The sequence below is a fragment of the Pseudopipra pipra genome, chromosome 16 (genome assembly GCF_036250125.1).
Source record: "Pseudopipra pipra isolate bDixPip1 chromosome 16, bDixPip1.hap1, whole genome shotgun sequence".
Lineage (NCBI taxonomy): Eukaryota > Metazoa > Chordata > Aves > Passeriformes > Pipridae > Pseudopipra > Pseudopipra pipra.
Window position 1 is genome coordinate 5262686 of NC_087564.1, and position 21679 is coordinate 5284364.

The 21679-nt window shown below is 43.8% G+C and overlaps 5 protein-coding genes across 12 annotated transcripts in view; 2 read left to right on the forward strand and 3 right to left on the reverse strand.

Moving 5' to 3' along the window:
* The window catches only part of ABAT (4-aminobutyrate aminotransferase), a 52138-nt gene extending 45048 nt beyond the window's left edge, over positions 1-7090 (forward strand). For both annotated transcript variants that reach the window (XM_064672781.1, XM_064672782.1), the window contains exons 12-16: positions 983-1120; positions 1926-2093; positions 2849-2995; positions 3700-3811; positions 4909-7090. In XM_064672781.1, the coding sequence (XP_064528851.1) occupies positions 983-1120; positions 1926-2093; positions 2849-2995; positions 3700-3811; positions 4909-5030 (687 nt within the window). In that variant the 3' untranslated portion in view covers positions 5031-7090. The remainder of the gene's footprint in view (positions 1-982; positions 1121-1925; positions 2094-2848; positions 2996-3699; positions 3812-4908) is intronic.
* A 1288-nt stretch (positions 7091-8378) lies between these two features.
* Positions 8379-10459, reverse strand: TMEM186 (transmembrane protein 186). 3 transcript variants are annotated; one of them, XM_064672786.1, is made up of 2 exons: positions 10325-10459; positions 8379-9302 (listed from the first exon to the last, which is right to left on the reverse strand). In XM_064672786.1, the coding sequence occupies exons 1-2, from the start codon at positions 10409-10411 to the stop codon at positions 8568-8570; spliced, it is 822 nt and encodes a 273-aa protein (XP_064528856.1). In that variant the 5' UTR covers positions 10412-10459; the 3' UTR covers positions 8379-8567. The 3 variants fall into 3 exon arrangements, with proteins under 3 accessions (XP_064528856.1, XP_064528857.1, XP_064528858.1); XM_064672787.1 differs by lacking the exon at positions 10325-10459 and adding an exon at positions 10022-10127; XM_064672788.1 differs by lacking the exon at positions 10325-10459 and adding an exon at positions 9546-9947.
* Positions 10085-17653, forward strand: PMM2 (phosphomannomutase 2). The gene is made up of 8 exons (XM_064672789.1): positions 10085-10168; positions 10452-10563; positions 11529-11605; positions 12248-12339; positions 13075-13174; positions 14160-14235; positions 15354-15469; positions 16546-17653. Exons 1-8 carry the CDS (start codon positions 10103-10105, stop codon positions 16648-16650), a joined length of 744 nt encoding a protein of 247 aa, XP_064528859.1. The 5' UTR covers positions 10085-10102; the 3' UTR covers positions 16651-17653.
* A 295-nt stretch (positions 17654-17948) lies between these two features.
* CARHSP1 (calcium regulated heat stable protein 1) overlaps positions 17949-21679 on the reverse strand; it is a 44898-nt gene continuing 41167 nt past the window's right edge. For all 5 annotated transcript variants that reach the window (XM_064672794.1, XM_064672790.1, XM_064672795.1 and 2 more), the window contains exon 4: positions 17949-19706. In XM_064672794.1, coding sequence (XP_064528864.1) covers positions 19544-19706 — 163 coding nt within the window. In that variant the 3' untranslated portion in view covers positions 17949-19543. The remainder of the gene's footprint in view (positions 19707-21679) is intronic.
* The window catches only part of USP7 (ubiquitin specific peptidase 7), a 146559-nt gene continuing 145680 nt past the window's right edge, over positions 20801-21679 (reverse strand). Inside the window, exon 20 of the mRNA XM_064672785.1 lies at positions 20801-20918. Coding sequence (XP_064528855.1) covers positions 20816-20918 — 103 coding nt within the window. The 3' untranslated portion in view covers positions 20801-20815. The remainder of the gene's footprint in view (positions 20919-21679) is intronic.

Below are 21679 nucleotides of genomic sequence, written 5' to 3' on the forward strand. Positions count from 1 at the left end.
TCCAGAATCTCTGGCTTCCAAGGGCTCAGTCTTGAGAGATGGCAGAGGGGAGCAAGGAACTGAACTGGTGCAGAGTGTGGAGAGTCACAGCCAGTGGCAGGGAGGGCTGTGCAGGGATCCAAGAGACCACTTATCCACTTATCCAAACCTGCCTCAGTCCAGAAAAACAGAAAGCATAGCAGATGGCTTCCCTGGGGTTGCTCCATGACAGCTTTAAAAAAAAAAAACAAACAAAAACCAAACCAAACAAAACCCGAACCAAAACAAAAACCAAACAAAAGAAACAACAAACCCCAAACAAACAAAGAAAAAAGCACAACAAAAAAATAACCAAAGGCTGAATGCTCTCCTACCAAGTCTGTGGCTTGGCCCCCTTTGGAAACCATTGCTTTTCACAGCCTGCACGGGCTGTGGGCCCTGAAAGCTGTGAGGGGTATTTCAAGTACAAATACATCACTAAATGCAGCAACTGGCACCACAAGGTTAATGAGAATTCTCTCTAATTCCCTTATCAGCAACAGGATTTCTGCACTATTTCATCCCATTAATTCTAATGTATCTGAAGTGGGTGACTGGAAGAAGTAAATTTTCCAGATGACCTTCTGTAATACATCAGCAGAGTTTTGGGTTCTGACAGAAAATCTGTCTCCTTCCCTGTTGCTCAGGTGCAACAACAGCAGTGGCACAGCTGCCCACCACACTGCCAGCTGAACCTGGCTACTGCTTCCACACCACTGTAGATAAATGTGCAACTAGTTACAGTGTGTTTAGGACGTGATTTAAACTTAAGTGTTATTCAGGAACAAGAGGGCCGTGTTAAATCCTGGAGGAACTACTTGTTAATTGCTTGTGCCTCCTGACACCTTCAGAGCCAGGAATGTCTTGGAAGAGTTGAAGCTTTGTTGCTGAGATTGAATTCCTGCTGGGAGGAAATGTGTGAATGTCCTGGAAGGAGAATGTATCATAAATGTTTGATTTACAGGTGGAAGACCTGATTGTAAAGTACAGGAAAAAGAAGAAGATTGTGGCTGGAATCATTGTAGAACCAATACAGTCGGAGGGTGGGGACAATCATGCTTCAGATGACTTCTTCAGAAAGCTACGAGATATTGCCAGAAAGGTAATAAAACATTTCATTGGTCATTCAATAGTAGCTGAACATGCAAATACTTTTGGGTGTCTCCAGAGGCATTCCCTCTGCCCCAGGGACTTTGGGAGCTTCACAGGCCTCCCTAGGAGCAATCAGGGTAGTTATGTACTTGTAGTCAGATACAAGCAACCCCTGGTCTCTTCCATTTGATACACATCTAATGGTTTCCTTAGCCCAATAAATTACCTTCTAATTTTGAGGTGAGAGAGAAATTACTTTGATTAATTAACTATGAACTTTGCAGTAGTGTTGAGATTGTTGAGAAGGTTCAATTTCTGAAGAGGAGAGTTTGGAAAAGGGTAAATTTTTAATTACAAGCTTGTTTTTAACTGCAAAAAAAGCTGAAACTTGAGTCCAACCGTAGTGCTGATGTTCCAAAAAAACAATGAAAAGGACAGATGTCTTGATACTTGGAATGTGAATTTACCTGTTTAGAATTGATGGCCCTCAGGAAGACCTGCTCCATGCTTTTTTTTTTACCCTCAAAACATCTGGGTGCTTATAGAGAAGAGCAGAGGTGACATTTGGAAAATTCTGTTCTGCCATGAGAAAAAGCAGCTTTTCCCATTATCATAGAATCATTTAGGTTGGAAAAGACCTCTGAGGTCAGTGAGTCCAACCATTAACCGAGCACTGCCAAATTCACCACTAAACCATGAACAGTGAAGGGAGGGGAAGGAGGGATGTTGCGTGTCATTGGCTTGTATTTCTCTGTTCACTAAGGGAGGTATTTCTGTTTTGTAACATTCCCTGCTCCTCCCCTCTCTCCCCACAGCATGGCTGTGCCTTCCTGGTGGATGAGGTGCAGACGGGAGGTGGCTGCACAGGGAAATTCTGGGCACACGAACACTGGGGCCTGGATGACCCAGCTGATGTGGTAACGTTCAGTAAGAAGATGATGACAGGAGGATTTTTCCACAAAGAGGAGTTCAGGCCAAATGCTGTAAGATTTTCAATGAAACAAACTCTGTGCTGGTTGGTGACCCACTGAGGAGTGACTGTAACCTCCATGGAAGGGACAAGGTTTCCTTCTGCAATGCAGGTTCAGCTGGATGGAGTTGCTGTTTCACAAATATTTGCTGTGTGCTCACACAACAGCTGTCATCATCAGTTCTTCACTTGTATTCCAGTTGTTGTCAGTCACCAAGGTCATAAAGCTGGTGGGGGGAGTAGAAAACAGGGTTTAGCCACCACAAGCCTCATGGAACTAAACTTCAGTACAAAATCCAACCTCAAACTGACACCTTTTCCTGCAGGGCAACTTGAGACCTTCAGAACTTGTATGTCAGCATTGCAGATTCTGTCAGCAAGATTTCCTCTTCACATTAATGACATTATAGATGCAATAAATGAAGAAAAAAAAAAAAAGTAAAATTAAGGAGGACAACATAAAGCTTGATGTAAAACCCATATACATAATGCTGAATTCCGTGTCCTCTATAGCTGTGTTTCAATGAGATGTCAGAGCAGCAAGACAGAGTGCACTAAATGTGAAGCATGAAGTAGTCACCCTGTGTTTCAGCTCAGCAGAGCAGTGGGATTTTGCTCTTACAACAAAAAAGGGGAGGCTTGGTGAGATTAGTGCATGCCTTTTCATACACCAGATGTCTGCACTGCCAGTGTGACCCCTTGCTTTTCTTTACTATAGTGATTTGCCTGTTAACATGTTCCACAACTCTCTTCCCACCCTTTCCCAAGCCCTACCGGATCTTCAATACCTGGCTTGGAGATCCATCCAAGAACCTTATGCTTGCTGAAGTCATCAAGGTTATTAAAACAGAAGACCTTCTAAACAATGCAACCCACGCCGGGAAAGCACTGCTGACTGGGCTGCTGGATTTGCAGGTAAACATCTGGAAGGATTGTAAATAAGAAAAATAAATTTGCTGATGGGGCAGGATCTGACCTCATCCAGTTTAAACACTTGGACTGAGGAACCCCAGCTGGGGACTAAACCATAATCACAGCTTGCTGGTTTAGGTACTTAAATGCAAGTTGAATAACTGTGTGCATCTTGGGCTGAAGTAAACTTTCTTTTACTGACTTAAGAATGTTGGGTTTATACAGCTTAATCCAAATAGAGGGTGATCCCCAAAATATCTGAGTGTATGAACTGCAGTTAGTTAAATTACTTTGTTAGAAGGTTTTGTTACCACAAGCACCTGTATTTCATCATCCCAAAGTTCTTTTTAAAGGAGAGTGGTTTCATATTTTTTTCCAGTTCTGCTGGGCTGTTTAACAAGAAAATTGCAGCTTTCCCTCCCTTGATTAAGGGAAATTCCTCACAGCTTCTACTATGGAGCCCCATAGGAGATGGAAGGTCAGACAGGCATTTAAGGGTAGGCTTGGAGGTGTTCTCCTCCCCAAAGGCATTTTGCACAGCATAGTCCCAAACACAGTCTCTGCTGTGTGAGCAATCCAGCCCCTGCACTCACTCCACTCCAGCAGAACCAGGAGGCAGCAGGGTTTCCACCTGGCAGAGCTGAGCTTGCCACCAGGTGCCCTCTGTTCCAGCACCTGCCATGGGCACGTCTCGCCTCTCTTTGCAGGCTCGTTACCCCCATCTCATCAGCAGAGTGAGAGGAAGAGGAACATTCTGTTCGTTTGACACTCCAAATGATGCAACTAGGAACAAGTTAATTACAATAGCCAGAAACAAAGGTAAGAGAGTTTGTGTGTGTGGATGAGCTTCATGTGACAAACAGTAGCATAGGTAATGCTCCTGAATTTTCCTTTTTTGGATGGTGTATGTGTACTACAGCATCAGAGGAGAGAAGGGAAATGACAAACAAAACCATATTTAGAGTTTTCTGGAAATACTTGTGTTTTCAGAGACTTCAGACCAGTACATTGCATGGTGTGTATATTTACCAGGCTCTATAGGTCTGGTGTTACTGGAAGAGATCTGTGTAGGGCAGGAGTTTTTGTGACATCAGTCATATAGTCCTCTGCAGTGACCTCAGGTGTCCCTGGGCATGGCTTCCAGCTGCAGACAGGCCCTGGAGGGGATCCTCAGGATCCACACCCAACTTTCTCTGAATTTAACTGTGTGTGGGCCCTGGATTTGCTGCTGTCCATTTTTTCTGTTACTCCTATCTCTTGAAATGCATGATGCATCTAAACTGTGGTGAAACCAACATTTTAGAGCGAAAAATACACCATTTTCTGTTCTTTGAAACTAAGGCAGCAGGGAGAGAAGGCAAGCAGTTTGCTTCATGGTAGAACAAGGCTCTGCTTCGAGGCAGGGTAAGCCCAGCTCAGTGGCTGAGTTCTCATCTCAGATAGCTGATTCGGGGTTAAAAAAATTGCCATGTATTTAAAGTACTGAAGGAAGAGGTTTGCTGGCATGAGATATTTTAATTTTTTTGTAATTAAAAATGAAGTAGTTTAAAAACAAAATTGCAGGGAAACCTCCTGTGTCTTATTGTGGGACCAAGATACTTAACCAGTGGAGCTGAGCTCTGCACTGGGTGAAGTCTTTCCACTGCTGTTGGAATTAGTCCCCCTACTCCCAAGTGTACAATATATATTTTATACAATATCTACAGACACCCACAGCATTCTTTTAAGTTTCTGTGAATTTTGATGTCCTTCACACCACTGGCCACGTGCTGTATCATGGTGTGGTTAGCAGGGATTGGGGGAGCTTCTGTTGGCCCCCCACAGTGAGGTGACCCTCAGTCAAGAGACCTGCATTTTTGTGGATACTTGGCAAAAGTGGAAATGACTATAGAGGACTTATTCTGTTCCTGTTTCAGGTGTTGTTCTGGGAGGCTGTGGAGACAGATCCATTCGCTTCCGTCCCACACTCATCTTCAAGGACCACCACGCGCACCTCTTCCTGAACATTTTCAGTGACATCTTAGCAAACTTCAAGTAAAAAGCAGTTCCCTCACACTGAACAGCTGATTATGAAATTAGTTTGCATTAATTCATGTCTTCTCTACTTACAAGATAAGTGTAAAGTCATAAACCGAGGTTTGTGTTCTGTGTGTGATCCTGCCCAAGGCAAGCTGCTCCATGCACACGCGCCCCGGGCAGAGCGTTGGCACTGGTCACCAGCAGGTACACGCAGCTGCCCCTCACTGTGCATCCCCTACAACCTGTGGGCCTCCCTCTTCTGGCCTGGGCCATGCCAACTGCAGACTCCTCTCTCCAGCCGTGGCCCTGACTATCCATTCTCTGAACAGGACCCGTTTTCACAGGTGACCCCAATAGATTTCCGTCCAGTAACAGCAACAAGGGTGGCCCCACTTGGGAGCCACGTGCCTGCCATGTGGGAAGTGCCATTCTCTGATGGCAGCTGGAATAAAATCAGAGTTTCAAGGAAAGCTCTGCTTTCCAACCACTGCCAAGCACAGCGTTTTACAGAACGATTTCCAGCCTTTTTCCCTCGAGTACAGACATCTGCCCCACGAGGTGGGTCAGGGCACTCCCTGTGCCCAGCCTGCACATGCTGCTTCAGAGGCACCGGTGCCCTCAGCCACACCTGCAGCGCTGCAAGTGGCACTGAAGCACTTGTCCTGTTCTCCTCATCATGGGTGAGTTTTAAAACTTGTGACTTCTCTTACAACTTGTACAGAGAAGGCTCTACCCTGAAGTATGAAATTTGACAAAGCTTAGAGAACCATGCAAAGCACATTACTTCCACTTCTGCCAGCAATTCAGAATGATTCCAGATTATTTTACCATTTGCCCAGAACACACAATAGCCATTAATTTATCTATTACAAGTTCTACATGAATACTTGAGGTATTTTATAAAATTACAGCAGAAATGCTTAATCTTAGCCATTATCTGGTATCAGAGCCACTACAGTGAAGGCCTAGTCCTAACTGCACATTTATAATGCAAAGTAATTCTATTTTTGTTCTAATAGTATATTCTAAATCATTGGTACTTCAGAGATCTTCTAGAAAGCCACAGGATCAAAAAAAAAATAGTGTCAACAGTTCATTAATTTGTTTCTCTTCAGAGAATTGTTTTGGATGTCTCTTTACTGTTTGCTTAGGGCTGACTTGAACTAGATCTGGTGCCTTTCTTTTCTTTTTCTTGGAGGAAGCATCTGGATTTTGTTTACTAAGTTTAACTTTCTGTTGTGCACCAAAAAACAGGGACCACAATGGACTTTACAGTTGCCCTATTTAGGACCTGACCACAATTTTTAAGTACATAATAAGAGACAGAGCAGTTAAAAGATTTACATGTTTAATACAGCTACCAAAATGTGAAGGGTTTCTTACCTGCTTTGAGAAGTGTTCATCATGGTTTTCCCACTTTAGAGTATGGTGTTGGGAAATCCAAGTACACTCACTTCTGCCAGCTGAAACCCAGTGGGATTTCTGTAAACCTCTGCAGAAACCAGAATTCTGGTACCACTGGGCAAAACCCGAGCAGGTTTTTGAACAGAGGTTGTAGAAATCTGGGGTAAGGACCGGTAAAAATTGGTGTTCAACAAAACCTCATTGCCATCGCTGTCCTCGTAAGCGTATTATCAGCAAAAGGAAAGTCAAACCAAGAACTGTATTTGACAGCATTTTGGGAATTAGTTTGTTCAACATATCAGTGCAGTAGTTTTAGTGAATGTCTCTAGCAAGTCTTGTACTTTTACAGAAGCAAAGGTCCAGTAATTTGAAGTCTTACCACATCTTCACTTTTATTATGACTACTCTAGGTGTTTTTATAATTTTTACTGACACTCAGTAACTGTATAATTGTGTACAACATGTTGATGAAATCGTTAGAGAATACATAGAAAGCACTGCAGCTGAAGCATATAAAGTTAATATTGTTTACAGCATACTGTGGACAGTGCCAAATAAATGTTTAAACAAATACTTAACTACACTTCATGGTGTAACTAGTAACTGTACACAGATTCATAACAAATGACATCTCATGTGTAATCAATATTCTTAAATAAAATATTTATAATTGAACTTCTACAGGGCTTTTAATTTTACACCTAGTACATGCCTGAGCTGAACCACTAGTGCATATTGAATACATTCTGATGAAGATAAGCCTCCAAAAAACAGTGTATGTGTACAGCCCACTGTATTTTGCTGCCATGGTGTTTACACCAAGAACATTTCTCTTTTCCTTTTGATATTGATGTGCCACAGAGTATCAGCCAAAATTTAAAATCACAGAACCCCAAGAGGAAAAGTTCAACATGAATAAATGTTGATAGGAAGAGACAGGGAAAAGAACACTCCAGATTATTGGTGAGGGTCAGTTTATTTGCCACTTTCAAATGAAGTAACAGCTAGAAGAGTGGTGTAAGGGGTTAACTTGCTTCTGACAATTCAAAAGATGTGTTATGTGTTACAGGTAATAGGTTTGGTTCTTTCTCAGGTTTAAATTCCTCCCTTCTACTGAGGTTTTGGAAAAGGAGGAGTCATACTAACACCATGGAGTAAGACCATTGTCCTTCATGGATACACGTGCTGCTTTTACCATTCCAGTGGGAAGAAATATTTTACTGTGAGGGTGGTGAGACACTGGAACAGGGAGGTTGTGGATGGATGCCCCAACCTTGGCAGTGTCCAAGGCCAGGTTGGATATAACCCTGAGGAATGTGCTCTAGTGAGAGGTGTCCCTGACCATGGCAGGGGGCATTGGGGAAAGATGAGCCTTAAGCTTCATTTCAACCCCTTAATATTCTACGATTAAATGGGGCAGCAATTTCTGTAGAGGCTCCTGAAATGCTGCCCCAGCCTGTAACTTACCCTTACAGCTGAGCTGCCAGTGCCTCTTGCTGCACACCCCCTTCTTTTGTCCAGCTACATTCACATCCTGGAGGATCTTGCCAGGAGGCCACATCCACCCTCCACAGCATTACACACCTCCTTCCCAGCTTCATTAACACATAACTCACATTTCATTAACACATAAGCGTGTCTGTGTCTGACATTCACCACCACTCATCATATGTACATACAAGACCAGTTTCAATTTCCAGAGGCTTCCCAACCAACCTGGAATTGGCTAAAAGAAGCACTGATTTGGAGTGAGGGTGCTCTGGCAGCTCCTGTATTTCACTTTAAGAGTCTTTCCTGTTTCACAACAACTGAAGGGGCCAGCTGAGACAGTTGGGGTCAGCACCACTAATGCAGCCCCCTAGTGCATGTTCCAAGGAGGACAGTTCAGACTGGGAACTGCTCTCACAGCACAACACAGACATCACTGAATCCAACGTGGAACAGACACTCCTCACACCATAAACAAGCTGCAAAGACATTTAATCCAGTGGATTATTCTTTACCACTGTGACTTTCCCCGCTGGGTGCACTTACAGCAGGCTTTGCATAGGAAAAGGACAGGGGTGTCAGTTGGGTAAGCTAATTAAACCTCATGGAACAATAAGCACAATGAATGTGCAACACGGAAAATCACTGGAAACGAGCTGCTGTATCACACACGTTCTCCAAATATTTGAGTAAACTTCTCTTTGTCTACAATCTGTCCATACTTAACTGTAAAATATAAAGTATCTGTGCTGTTATACCGTTTGAACTGGAGAAGCAGCTCTCCCTTGCTGTCTCCAACTTCATCCAAAGTCACCACTGTCTCTATGGGACAGTAAATGTCATTCCGTCTTCCCCAGAATGTCAAGTGGGCCACTCTGACAGTTTGGCCAGTTTCACTCAAGTAGATGAATCCAATAATTCTTCTGAAAAAGTAGCTCATACCGTACAACATTGCACCAGCAAAGACTGCAAGGCCAGTTGTGTATAAAAGGATATTCTGAGACACCTGGTTCTGCAGGTAGAGGTACCAGATGGGAGGCAGCGTGACGACGGTGATGGCAGTCTGCAACAGCTTCAGTCTGGACAGGACCCTGCAGTACTTTATCCCTGGAAACCTGTAGACCAGTTTGAACTCTTCTGTCCTCCCATCCACAGCCTTCTGCTGGACCACAGCAGCAGTGGCCAAATGGGACAGACACACAGACTCTCGCTGTCTCCTGAGATAACTGTTAACACCTCTGAGTTGCTGTTTTTGTGTCTGCAAACACTCCCATGTGCCAAAAGTCCAGGGTGGGCGAGCATCTCCCCTTCTCCATGACCTTGTCCAGAGCACCTTCTGCAGACATCTCCCAGAAGCTGGTGCCATGCAGACTTTAGTCCTGACTGTGCAGAGCCAAGCCTGTAAGGAAAGGTTCCCACAAGTCATCATTTGAGCCCTCGTTAGAACTAAATCACAGTGAGCTTAGTCGGTCCCTCAGGCACCCACAGACAGCAAAGCACAAGCCCCTGCTCAGAGTAACCTCAAACCAGTGTTCAGTCAGGAAACGGGTGTTCGTGCTCACATCCCCCCGTGCAAAGCAAGAGGGAAAACACTTTGGATAACACAGTTAACTGAGATAACCAGTCAGCTCGGTGAACGGACCCCATGGCGTCCCCTGCCTCTCTCGCTGTTTGGTTTTGATGTTCGAGCCACATCAAGGCACTACGGGCCGCTTCAAGGCAAAGAGGGCAGGAGAACGCGGGCTGCCGGCCGGCGGCATCGGCGATTTGCTAAATAACCACTTAAATAGCAATTTTAGGGAAAGAGGAGAGAAAAAAAAAAAGCGGTCTAGGCACGGTAAAGGGGAGAGGGGAGAGCGCTCTACACCGAGAGAGGGCCCGGAGAAAGAGGGACCAGACAGTGGGGACGTGTAGGATAAAAGGAAGGAAGGGAACCTGGCGCTGTCCCCGCCGCGGTGTAACACACACGCGAGCGCCAGCGCCCGTGCAGGGACGCGTCGGGAGGGGAAAGGGAAGGGGAACGGGAAGGAAAGGGAAAAGGGAAGAGGGACCGGCCCGTCCCTGGCAGCCCCCCGTCCCGTCCCATCGCATCCCACCCCATCCCCTCCCGTCCCTCACCGCCGCCATGTCCGCACCGCCCCCTCAGCGCGCGCGGGGCCCGCCGGGAGGGAGGGGCGGCCCCGCCGGCCCGGCCCCGCCATGGCCCCGCCGCCCGCAGCGCTCTGTCTGTTCGACGTGGACGGGACCCTCACGGCCCCGCGCCAGGCGAGTGCGGGACGGGGCTGTGGGACGGGGCTAAGGGCTGTCACCCAGGGGCTGCGGGCGCTGGGGGAGCGGGGGGTGTCCCACAGCGTGCGAGCCCTCGGGCAGCGGGGCACCGCACACCGCGGGCTGGGTGGGCGAACTTGCCGCGCCCCTTACGGGGGAAACAGAAGAATCCTCCTTATTTCTTAAAGCCAGTGCCGCTGTTTTGAGGCGGCTGTTGCGGAGCAGCGCTGCGGGGCTCATGCCGCAGGCAGGGAGGGCTGACGGGTGTGTTTGGGCGCAGGGGATCTCCCCGGAGATGGCGGCGTTCCTGCAGCGGCTGCGGCAGAAGGTGAAGGTTGGGGTGGTGGGAGGCTCCGACTTGGCCAAGATCCGCGAGCAGCTGGGCGAGGACGGTAAGGACCGCGCTGATGCAATCCCGAGCTACCCGCAAGGAAGTCAGGAAGGTTAAATGTAGGTTAAACCCTGTTCGTTCCCCTCCTCCCTTGCTTTGGACTGTTCCTGGTGATGTCGCGTTGCACTCAGTCTGTGAAGAGCTGTTTCCCGGCACTTAGAAACTGCAGCGTGTTTGAGTTTTACAGGTATCTCGGTATCATATTAAGGGATTGTTACTAATGGTGAACTCCTGGCAGAACTTTGGGAGGGCTTTATCCCGTTGCTGCTTTACAGTGGGGTTGTGTGTGTGACACACACGAGTGGCTGCTCAGCTGTGAGCACATCCCTGGAGGGTCTGACTTTGTTCACTGCACCATAACCCGCATAACAAACCCCTTTTGTAATGAGGTGCAGCGATGGACTCTCACCCTATCCCTACAAGAGGCACTTCCTTTTCTGTGTCTTTAATGGTCTTAATTGATGCCCCTGACAGCCTTCTGTCATGCTCAGATAACTAGAATTTGTTTGGCTTCCAAGTGGTCTCCACTAAGCCATATCATTTTGTGTTGTAGTAAGAGTCTCACAACTGCCAGACATCTACTGAAGATTAGTAACACTGAGGAAACAAACGTAAAAGAGCAGTATTTGACTTGCTCTCTCGCCAGGCTGTGCGCCAGGTTTTTGCAATATTTGAGGTGTTCAGTCACTTCCTTACACTCAATGCAAAGAGACAGATTTTCAGGAGAGGAAGAGCCTTTGAGCAAAAACACGGGTAACTCAATTGAATGACTTCTTGTGATTTGAGGTGTGCATTAATCTTGGTGAGAAATGGGAGTGGCTTTGATCCTGTGCTTAATGTTATGCTGCTGAATCTTTCATGCTTTGGGATCTAATGTTTGCTGTTACCTGTTTAACATGTAAGACAAACTGCATTAAACACACATGGGGAAAAAGTATATGTTACTGTCTTTCTGTTTGCTTGCAGTGGTTGAAAAATTTGACTATGTGTTTCCAGAAAACGGTCTTGTAGCATACAAGGATGGGAAATTCCTAAGCAAGCAGGTAAGTCTGAAATTTCCAGTAGTGGGAAAGAGAAATTTTCTAAAGATTTTCTAAAGACTTTTCTTTGTTGCTACAGTGTAGTCCTCTGTAATCACCCTTCTAACAAAGGCCAAAACTGCTGCTGTTTTCATGTTACCCCTGTTAATGGATCATTCATTTGGCCTGTAATATCAACATAAGTAATGGAGAGCAAACATTTAAAAAGAGATCCTGGCTGAAATTGCTGCCTTGAGCAGTGGTTCCAATTTACTGCAGGAACAAGCTCCATTTCTTCATACTTGGCTACAGCAGATATTAACTGCAGTTTTTGTTTAAGGCTGCTGCCTCTGGCCCACAGCTTCCTGCTAAACTAGGTGCAAGTAGGGAGCATATTAAAGGATGCTAACCTTTATATGCTGTGGTAATATGCTAAGCATGTTAACCATGGTGTTATGGTTAAAAAATAAAAAAGTAAACAAAAATAAAAATGAGAGCCTTCGGTTAATACCGTGTGTGCCTCAGCTGAGAGTTACTGATTGAAGGCATGTTTGTTCCTCTGTGGTATTAACCATGCCTGATTATCCAATGTCTGTGTTTTCCATGTGACTTGCTTTTAGAATCTCAAATTCTGGACCCTTGGTTGAATGGTGTTTATTTTGTTAGAGCATTCAGGGTCACCTGGGCGAGGACATCCTTCAGGATCTAATCAACTACTGCCTGAGTTACATTGCAAAGATTAAACTGCCAAAGAAGAGGTATGTGCACACACACATCTCATGTGGCCATGTTCTCCTTGTTACAGCGTTGGACATCAGGATGTAAAGCTCAGCTCAGGCTGCTGAGCAGAAAAAAAATGAGTAATTTGTGGTTCTGGAACACTGTGTATGTGAAACAGCTCAATCCATGCATACAAAGACAAGCTCCCAGCTAGAGCACAGGATTTGAAATATTGATTCAGCATTTTTAAGAGGGAAGGAGACTCAGTTTTGAAGTAGGAGTGTTTCCTTGATGTGTTTGGAATTCAGCAGCATAATGTTTTCCAGAGATGAGAGGTGTGCAGCAAGACCAGCTCTGTGTGATACATGAGGTGCAGCTGCTCCAGGCACTAAAATGCACCGTGTGAGGCAGGGCAGGACACTGCCCAGATTGATGTGAATTTGGCAGCTTCACCCCAAAACTGACAGCCTGGTCCATCAGGCTCTGAGGATTGGGTTGATGGGATGCTCCAGTCACACTTTTAAAACCAAGCTGTACTTTTAACAGTCAGAAAGGATGACGTTGAGATTGCCAGATTAAAATAACAGTCCAAAATACTCCTTGGTGCCAGAGGTATTGGTTCCTATGCATGCAATGAGTTTTATGCATACAGTGAGAGGCTGAAGGATGCAGCTGATTCCCACTGTCTTCGGAATTAAATGGAAGTTCATTATGATACTTAGTGTTCTGATCAATTTTTTGATCTCTTTTCTGTCTTGTTAATCCTTTTCCAGAGGCACTTTCATTGAGTTCCGGAACGGGATGTTAAATGTGTCCCCCATTGGAAGGAGCTGCAGCCAGGAAGAACGACTTGAGTTCTATGAACTCGATAAAGTGAGTTACAGCTCTTGAAAAATACCCAGCTCTCCTGGAGGAGGCAGTTACAGCCAGGTTATGATTTTTAAAAAACTTCTATACTTTCTGCAGTTTTTTTTCATTGTAATCCATGTAGTTTAATGAACTTCTTCATTCAGACCTCAGCAAATAGACAATAGTTTTTTTGTTGCATTGGTTAACAGTGATTACTTGCAGAAGGGGTGGGTTTGGCTCATGTTTCTTTTAATCCAGAACACCCAACCTCTACACACAGGGTAAAAATGCTGTCCTAGATAAAACCATTCCTTGGTGAGCTCTTTAGTGTACCAATCTGTATCCATTCAACTCAATAAAACTATTCCTTTACTTGTCCTCTGCAAAGCCTTTTAAGGCAGAATTTTAACAATTGAGGTCAAACTGTTCACCATTTATCCTCCTTTGTACACAGCTAAATGTGCAAGGCTGAAATGAATCTGAGCCACGAGAGTTCTGTTTCCTGCTACACCACAACAACTGTTTCTGACCCAATAAAAAACCTGAAACCTAATTCCTCAAAAGCAGACTTTATCTGTGACTCAGTTAATGGATGCTGAAGGATATCTAAGATATCTAAGCATTCTGAAAAAACCCTTCTCGGAGTATATGACCTCAGAAGAGTAGTATCAGTTTTTTAGACTCTTCCTATGCCTCAGTCTTCCCATTTGTAAAACTGAATTTTTCTGGGAGTTGAAGCACACTTTTGTAGTGTTCTAAGATTTTCAGGTGGAAGAGCAAATATCACAGCATGTATGTGAAGTTTTGCTCTTTTATTTTTTTACAAGTTGGTAACAGATTAAAGTGAGAAGATTCTCAACTTGCTGCCAGTAATAATGTGGCTGTATCACAATCCTGGTACTCAGACCTCTGGGTATTTTTGAGATGTTTTTTGGGGGTTATCTTTTCATTGATGAATTAACACAGCTTGTAACTGATATGTGGTTTTGTTTTGTTTTTTTCTTAACAGAAGGAGCATATAAGAGAGAAATTTGTGGCTGATTTACGAAGAGAATTTGCAGGCAAAGGCCTCACGTTTTCTATAGGTAATACATTAAAAGAATGTAATTTAAAACATCAATTAATTTGAATTTAATTTAAGTCATATTGTCTCGTGGCTGTGACATATCCCATCTCATTTGTGTGATAGTTCTCACTGGGGGTGGTTGCAGGCAAGACTGAGCCTCTTTTTTGTCTTAGGCTTTCACTTGGACATTTTAATTGAGATCCATCAACAAAGAGAACTTCATTGCTTGTCATCAGTTCATTGTCCTTTAATGTCAGTTGTATGACTGATTCTGCTCATTTTGAAACATATTATATGCTTCTATTTAGTCAAAAGTTGTTTCTGTGAATCAGTTTTGATCAGAACTATTCCATCAGTGCTGTTCAGTTGCCCTTGGTTTTCAGCTCTAACTGCATTGTGTGGGAGGAAGGAAAGAATCCAAAAGCAAGTGCAAGCTTAAAGAGAAAAATTATAATAGAGAGGGAATTAATATTCCATGCATTTCTTCTTTTTCCCCTTCTCCTCTAATATATTACCACATTCCTGCCCTTTGTTATTTTTCAGAAAGTATGGTTGCCATTAGTGCTGTGGCATTGAAGCACTAAGGCAGAAATGAACTGAAATGCAGCTCTCTTGAAGCATGTTGTAAATACCTTTAAGGCACCTGCTTCAACTGGGGATCATGCTTTTAGGTATTGGGGAAGTCCAAGGATTCAGAACTGGAACAGTTGTTGTCCTCTTAGGGTGTGTTAAAAAGGCTGATTTCCTCCTTTGTCTATTCTGAAAGCCTTAGAAAGTCTTTTGCCTTAAGACTTTATGGCTGTAGATAGACTTATGACTGCTTCCATTTGTGTCCTTTCTTTCCAAAATTAAAGAGATTAAATGTAATTCTTTTTAAAAGGTTCACTTTTTGGGAACATGCTAAGACTTTCATATTTGTTTAATGGATAAATAATCATCTCTAAATCACAACTGTAATAACTGATACCCTATAAAACACTTTCTGTACTTACAAGACCTAACTCATAGTATTTCTGTGGCTTCTGCAGAGCTCCCTCTGCCTAAAATCTTACCCAGTTTAGGATTTCTTCACTTCCTCTCCCCTGAGAAATGTGTTCTTACAATCAAACCAGCCTGCTTGGTTCATGTCTATCCTAGGAGGGCAGATAAGCATCGATGTGTTCCCTGATGGCTGGGACAAGAGGTACTGCTTAGGAATTGTTGCCAATGATGGATACAAGACTATTTATTTCTTTGGAGACAAGACTATGCCAGTGAGTACATTAGTTTGTTATATTAATTTCTGAGCTGTTTTAAAGCACAGGGACTGTAGGTTCTAACATTCTAACCTAATTCCTGATGAATTCCTGAAGTCAGGGTACAAACACACGTCCATGTTTAACTGGCTGTGCTGCTGGGGGAGAGCTGGGAGGTTTTCCTCCTGTTTCCTGATGTGAACACAAGGTTCTTGACAGACTTAATAGAAACTGTTTGTAAATGGAGCTTCTGTAATTCTGTTAAAAACCTAGGTGACATGACTATGTGATAAACTGATTATCCTCTGTGGATAGTGTAGATTGATGCTTCCTGTTGGCTGGTGTTTATTAAACATATTTATTTCCCATTTAATTTAATTTAATGCCGTTCCTTTGCTCACCACTGTCTCCACATTGGGGAACTGAACATAGTCCCTGTCCCCCATCATTGGGCTCAGCAGAGCAATTCAGAAGCTTTTAAAACTCCTGAGCAGAGACCTGACAAGAGCCTGTGAGAGCAATGGCAAGCACAAGGACTGGGATGAAATTAAAGCTGTCTGAATATGGCCAAGGGACAGGGGTCAGGCTAAGTTTTACAAGAAAAGGCTTAGTTTTATAAGAACTTGGAGTTATAAAACTCTGAAGTTACAAAGAACTTTATAGATTTATAAACTTGAAAAGGTGAAATTTTATAAGGAAAAGACAATTAAATTAAAGGGGTTTTCTGCCTTGACAGCAGCTGCAAAAGTAATCACCTGTCCCTCTGGCACAGAGTTCATGGACAGTTCATTTTAAACCCTGTAAGTGGCAGTGCAGCATTTTCAGAGTGTTGAAGTACCAAGAGCTGCTGCTGACCCCGTGAAAGCAGAGTGGCAAACAGCAAACAGAAACTTGGGAACTGCTTCCTGCAGTGCTCCCGGTGGTTTTCAGGGATCTCTGCTCATGCAGGTGGCACTGCTGTTGTTCCCTGAGCCTTGTCAGGTGTCCTGTCACTGCAGGCCCTTGGAAAAAGGCCCTTCTTTCCATGTTTTCCTTTATGTGTCCTTTTTGTGGGATTATATGTTAAATACAATTAAATCCTCTTCTGCTTCCAGGGAGGGAATGACTATGAAATTTTCACAGACTCCAGAACAGAAGGCTACAGTGTCACATCCCCCCAGGATACCAGAAGAATCTGTGAAGAGCTATTTTTTAAATAAAAGACTTTCAGAATTCACCCTTCCAGGACGGTTAAAACAGCTTAATAACTTGAGACATCATCTTCATTCTGTATTGTGTTTTGTAACTGTTTAATGAATAGCAGGTGCTTTGCAGGTCAGTCATTACTGAAGGGAAATGTTTTAATTGAAGACCCCTTGCTGCCCAGGGGAACACAGCAGAGCACATTTCACACCATCCTTTCAAGTACTGTTTTCTTTTTGTTTGGTTGTGGGGTTTGGGTTGGTTTATATTTTTTGTTGGTTTTTAAGTCATCAGATAGTTGATTTATGGTCTTGAAACTGGCCTGCAAGGCTTTATCCCTAGTTTTTTTTATTTTGAGGCTGCTTTTTAAAAGATGAGCATTTTATAAGAGATTTTTTTTAAATACTGCCTTGTGCTATAAAATCATGAATTATAAGACAGTTGGGACTTTTTTGTCTGAAACTGGAAGATGAGTAGAAGAGACAGGATTTATTTCTTCCTGGAGGTGGGAAGATTGAACTGAGCCATAAGTTCCTGACCCCACCTGTGTTCCAGTGTGTGGTCAGAAGGTGCTTCAGGTCTCCCACCCCTGGGAAGGCTGGACCAGCTGGGGCCAAAGTTACCTCCTCAGAATGGCACAGTCAGATCATGGTACCTACACTCTGCAGACTACTAAAATCTAAAAAAATAAAAAAATTGTAAAGATAATCAAAGTAACGTCATCACAGTAACAAAATATATTCCTGTCACTTTCTGATAGTTTTCTGATTTTCTTTGTAAGAAGGAAATTAAGGGTAAATGAGATTTTAATACTAAGAAAATTATCTGAATTATGTTTCTCTTTAAATTCAAGTCAACACCTGACAATCCATGTAACTGTTAATATTACTTTTCTCATCTGGCATTACAAAAGTAATCTTGTGTGTGAACAATTTGATTTAGTAACAGAGAAATAAATCTCATCATAAAAAATTACTGTTTCAATTTGTCATTTTGGCAAATAAAATACTTTAAGCAGAACCTTTTGCATGCTGCCTGTCTGTACAAAGAAATGAGGGACCTGAGTCTTTCCAATTCCATGTTTATGTGATACCTGCGCAGTAAAAAAAAAAGGGAGAGTACAATCTTTGTGTACCAACCCAAATCCCCAGAAGAGCTTGCGAAAAAGGAGAGGGAGCTGTAATGCACCTCATGCACCAAAACTACCTTGTCTGCTAATGTTTTCTTATATAAGTCTTTAAATATCAAACACCTGCATTCTCCTCTCTTGGATCATCTTCACCACCACCTACCCAGGGAGGAGACTGAAGACATGTTAAAGCATTATAATGGTCGCATTTATTGTAAAGAAAGCAGTGTGTGATACTCCAACAAGCTGGACAGTGATAAATCCACTACTACCGAGTCTTATGGGTCATAAAAAACAAAGCCAAACTCCAAACCCCACTACAGACTGGTTGTCACCATACACCACAGTGTGATACTGGTACAGCTCAGGTAAAACGAGCCAGCACAGCAGTTACTGACCTCCACACCTCAGAACAGATCCTGTGCCCTGAGTCCTGGGACATGTCCTGACAGCAAGCACCTGCTGGGAAAACTGCAAATAGGCAACTGGAGTTACACTGTTTCACACAACTAACAAGAGCTGTGCCATCTTTTTTTTTTTTTTAATTTTTTTTTATTATTATTATTATTATTATTTGCAAAGTCAATAAAAATCCACTGTTAGGAACATAATAGAGAAAAATGCTGCATTTGAAAAACAAAAATATATGGAAGGCAAATAGGAACAAAACTAAGTTAGTTGCACTACAACTACATGAAGGGAAGAGTGACTCTATCACATCTTACCAAGCAAGTTTTCCTGGGAAACAGATGCAGAATGTACTTCACCAAGACAGCTGAGCCTGTTAAGTAACTCACACAATATTTTACACAGGGTCATCTGAGCAGCACAGCCTGCTGCTGTTGGGAAGGGCAGTTATCCTGCCTGCCTGGTGGCACACCATGGCAGAGAGGCAACTGTCTGCCACCCAGAAGGTCATCTTCAGCCTTGTCTAAATTCAGACACAGTCAGAGGCTATGCAGTATCCACTATTCTACAGCTTTCTACCTCTTACCTTGAAGCAAATTTTTTTAATTTGGGTTGGAACTTTTTGTTTGTTTGTTTTTTTTTTTAATACTGGCCTATAAAATTTGTTGCTAATCAACCACCAAGGCACCTAAGTAAATTCACAAACAATCCTGACTTTACAACCACAATACAGTTTCCACACCGGTGCAGCCACACCACGTGCAAATGGTGCACTGGAGAGTAACCACTAGATGGAGAATTTCCACCTCGTGGCTGCTGCTGTTTGTGAACTTCCTTCCACGAGGACAACAAATTGCAGCAATGAACACCTCTCTCTCTCAAGGCAAGGCATTCAGGCACTGTTATCAGCAATAAATGTACTGTAACCCTACAGAAGAGCAGCCCAAGGGAGCAGAGGGCTCACACAATGCCAGGGTCTCAGAGTTATGGCCATCTGCACTAGAAGAGCTCTCCTTAAACCTCTCCCCACTCCCCCCTGGGCATTTCCTGGAATCAGTTCACAAGATAAAAGAAAAAAACCAAACCTCCCCTCCTCCACCAAGCACACGAACTAGGTCTCTTTAAATACATTTTTTGTAAACACATTACGCTAGATTTTTTTTTTTCATTAGCATTTGAATTGCCTTTTTTTTTTCTTTTTTTTTCTTTTTTTAAATCAGGCCAGCTATAAAAACGGTAATCCTGGCCTGCTTCTTGCTTTATCGACAACTGCAGTGTTTCCTCCTGCAACAACACGTGGGATATTCTCAGGACAGGTCCCCTGCAGGCAGCTGTTGAGCAGTGACCACACGGGTCAAACCCTGGGACACCCCTCAGGGGCTGACGACGTGCCCCGACCAGGTCTCGTGCTTGGTGCCAGGGGCGAGGTGGGTGATCACCACCTCCACTGCCTGCAGCTTCTCGTTCTTCGGGGGGATGGTGCACATCTTGTAGGTGACCTCGTCGCCCGCCACAGGAACGTACTCGCCCTCGATGCTGCAGAGGGGGGAAGCTCCAGTTAGTCATAAATCACATCAAAGCTCCTTTGCAGCTTATTTAAATTTTTATCATAATAATTATCTTGGATGCTTAATACACTTCAGGTTTTTGGGGTTTTTTTTTTTACAGAGCCTGTTGTCCACCAAAGTCTGGTTGGTCGATTTTGGTTGTCTTGCAGAGAAATCCCTATGGAAATACTATAAACGCCACCACCACCCTAAAAAAACAACCAACCAAAAAAATTCAAAATGAAAACAGAAAAACATGAAAATTCCCACTCTAATATACCCTAAAGAATACTCCAGCTTGGGCAGCATCACTGTGCACTGTGCACCAGCACCTCACCCGCTGGCAGCACTAGAGGGCAGGGCTGATGCTGTTTGGCACTTTGGGGATATGGTTTTTAAACTACAGAAAGTTGATCCTTTTCTTTTTTCCCCTCCTTTTCACTAAAGCTTTTGAAGTTTGAGTTTAGGTTTTTTCCCCTTTTTTCTTTTTTAAAAAAGGGTTGTGCTGTGTAATGGAGAGATTTTACCTTCAGATTACTCCACTGTAACAGTTTGTGGTATGAAAAAAAAACAACCCAAACAAAAAAAAGCCCAAGTGAGCTGTGGTGTCAAATATTTCAAAATTACTTGCTGTGAGAAAAGTGAGTTGTGCCACCCTGATGTGCTGCACTGCAGAAAAACTCATCCAGCACTCAGGAAGATTTCCAGGAGTCGCTCACTCCTACCTATCCCCCACCAGTGTGATGCCATGGGATGCTGGAGGACTTTCACTGTGCATTTGTAACTGCATGTGAGTCCTTATCCTGAATCAGTGGGAGATGGCCAAAGGGCTGTCACCTTCTGCTCAGAACAATGTGCTGCTGACACAGAGAACTGCAAAGTGCAACAGCTTTCCTCACCCTGTGCTCAACATCAGCTTTGTAATAAAAATCCCAGCATGTGCCAGTGAAGACCAGCAGAGATTTCTCCAACCTGCATTGCCACGAGGCTCTAACAGTACAACAATGCTCCTTCACCTTTCTTCAAATACACCTACACAAGTCCATGCCCACCTTCCCCTTCTCTGGCAGCCCTAGATTTCTTGTTGTTTGAGGGTTTTCAGTGTCTCTCAGCAGCATCTGTATTTGGGAACAGATAAACACTAATAAATTCTACCTCATTGGTGTGACTTGTTTGTGAACTCCTATTAACTGGAAGTAAGATTTGGGTTCAGGAAAGAAAAAAAAAAGTCATCTAGGTCAGAAGTTTGTCACACACCGCTGAGTTTGTTATTTGCCTTCACTGGGAGCATGGTCACACCACCCAAGAATTGTACCCCACGTGTTTCTGTTAATAGCAGAGATCTCAGATTTTAGCAGAGCCCTTCATATCTACTCTCATCTCGTGAGCCATTACTGTTTGGGCTTTTCTATTGCAGGAAAGACTGGCAGGACTGATAGGAGGTAAATTCACTGGCCCTTACTGCCAGCTGTGACTTCACATCAGAGTTTGCTTCTCCCCACAGCTCTGCAAAACTTCTTCAGCTTCATCTCCTGCACTGCCTCTCCCCAGCCCTTCCCCCTTTGAGGGCTGCCTCAGCTTCTGCTCCTCTCTGATGCCCTGTGAGTGCTGCTCAAGGAGCTGGTGACAAACTGTGCTGGAGCAAAGGCAGCCAGGGACAGAATGGGTAACCAGGCATGTACAAGGGAAGCTAAAACTGACCCACAAATCAGAATTTCTCGCATGGGAAATTCAAAAGAAAAGTCATTGTTTGCTTACTGATTGTATCAACATGATACTGAAAATGCTCCTGTATCTGAATATGGATCTAAAACCTGCTGTGAGGAGTTAAAGGCAGTCCCAAGGCCTGTGGCTTGAAATGCATGTCCTTCAGACTTTATTTCCCTCTATGCCAGAGCTGCCTGTGACTACAGGAACAAGACCCAAGAGGGCATGCCCTAAGCTGAACTCTTCCAGCAAGTG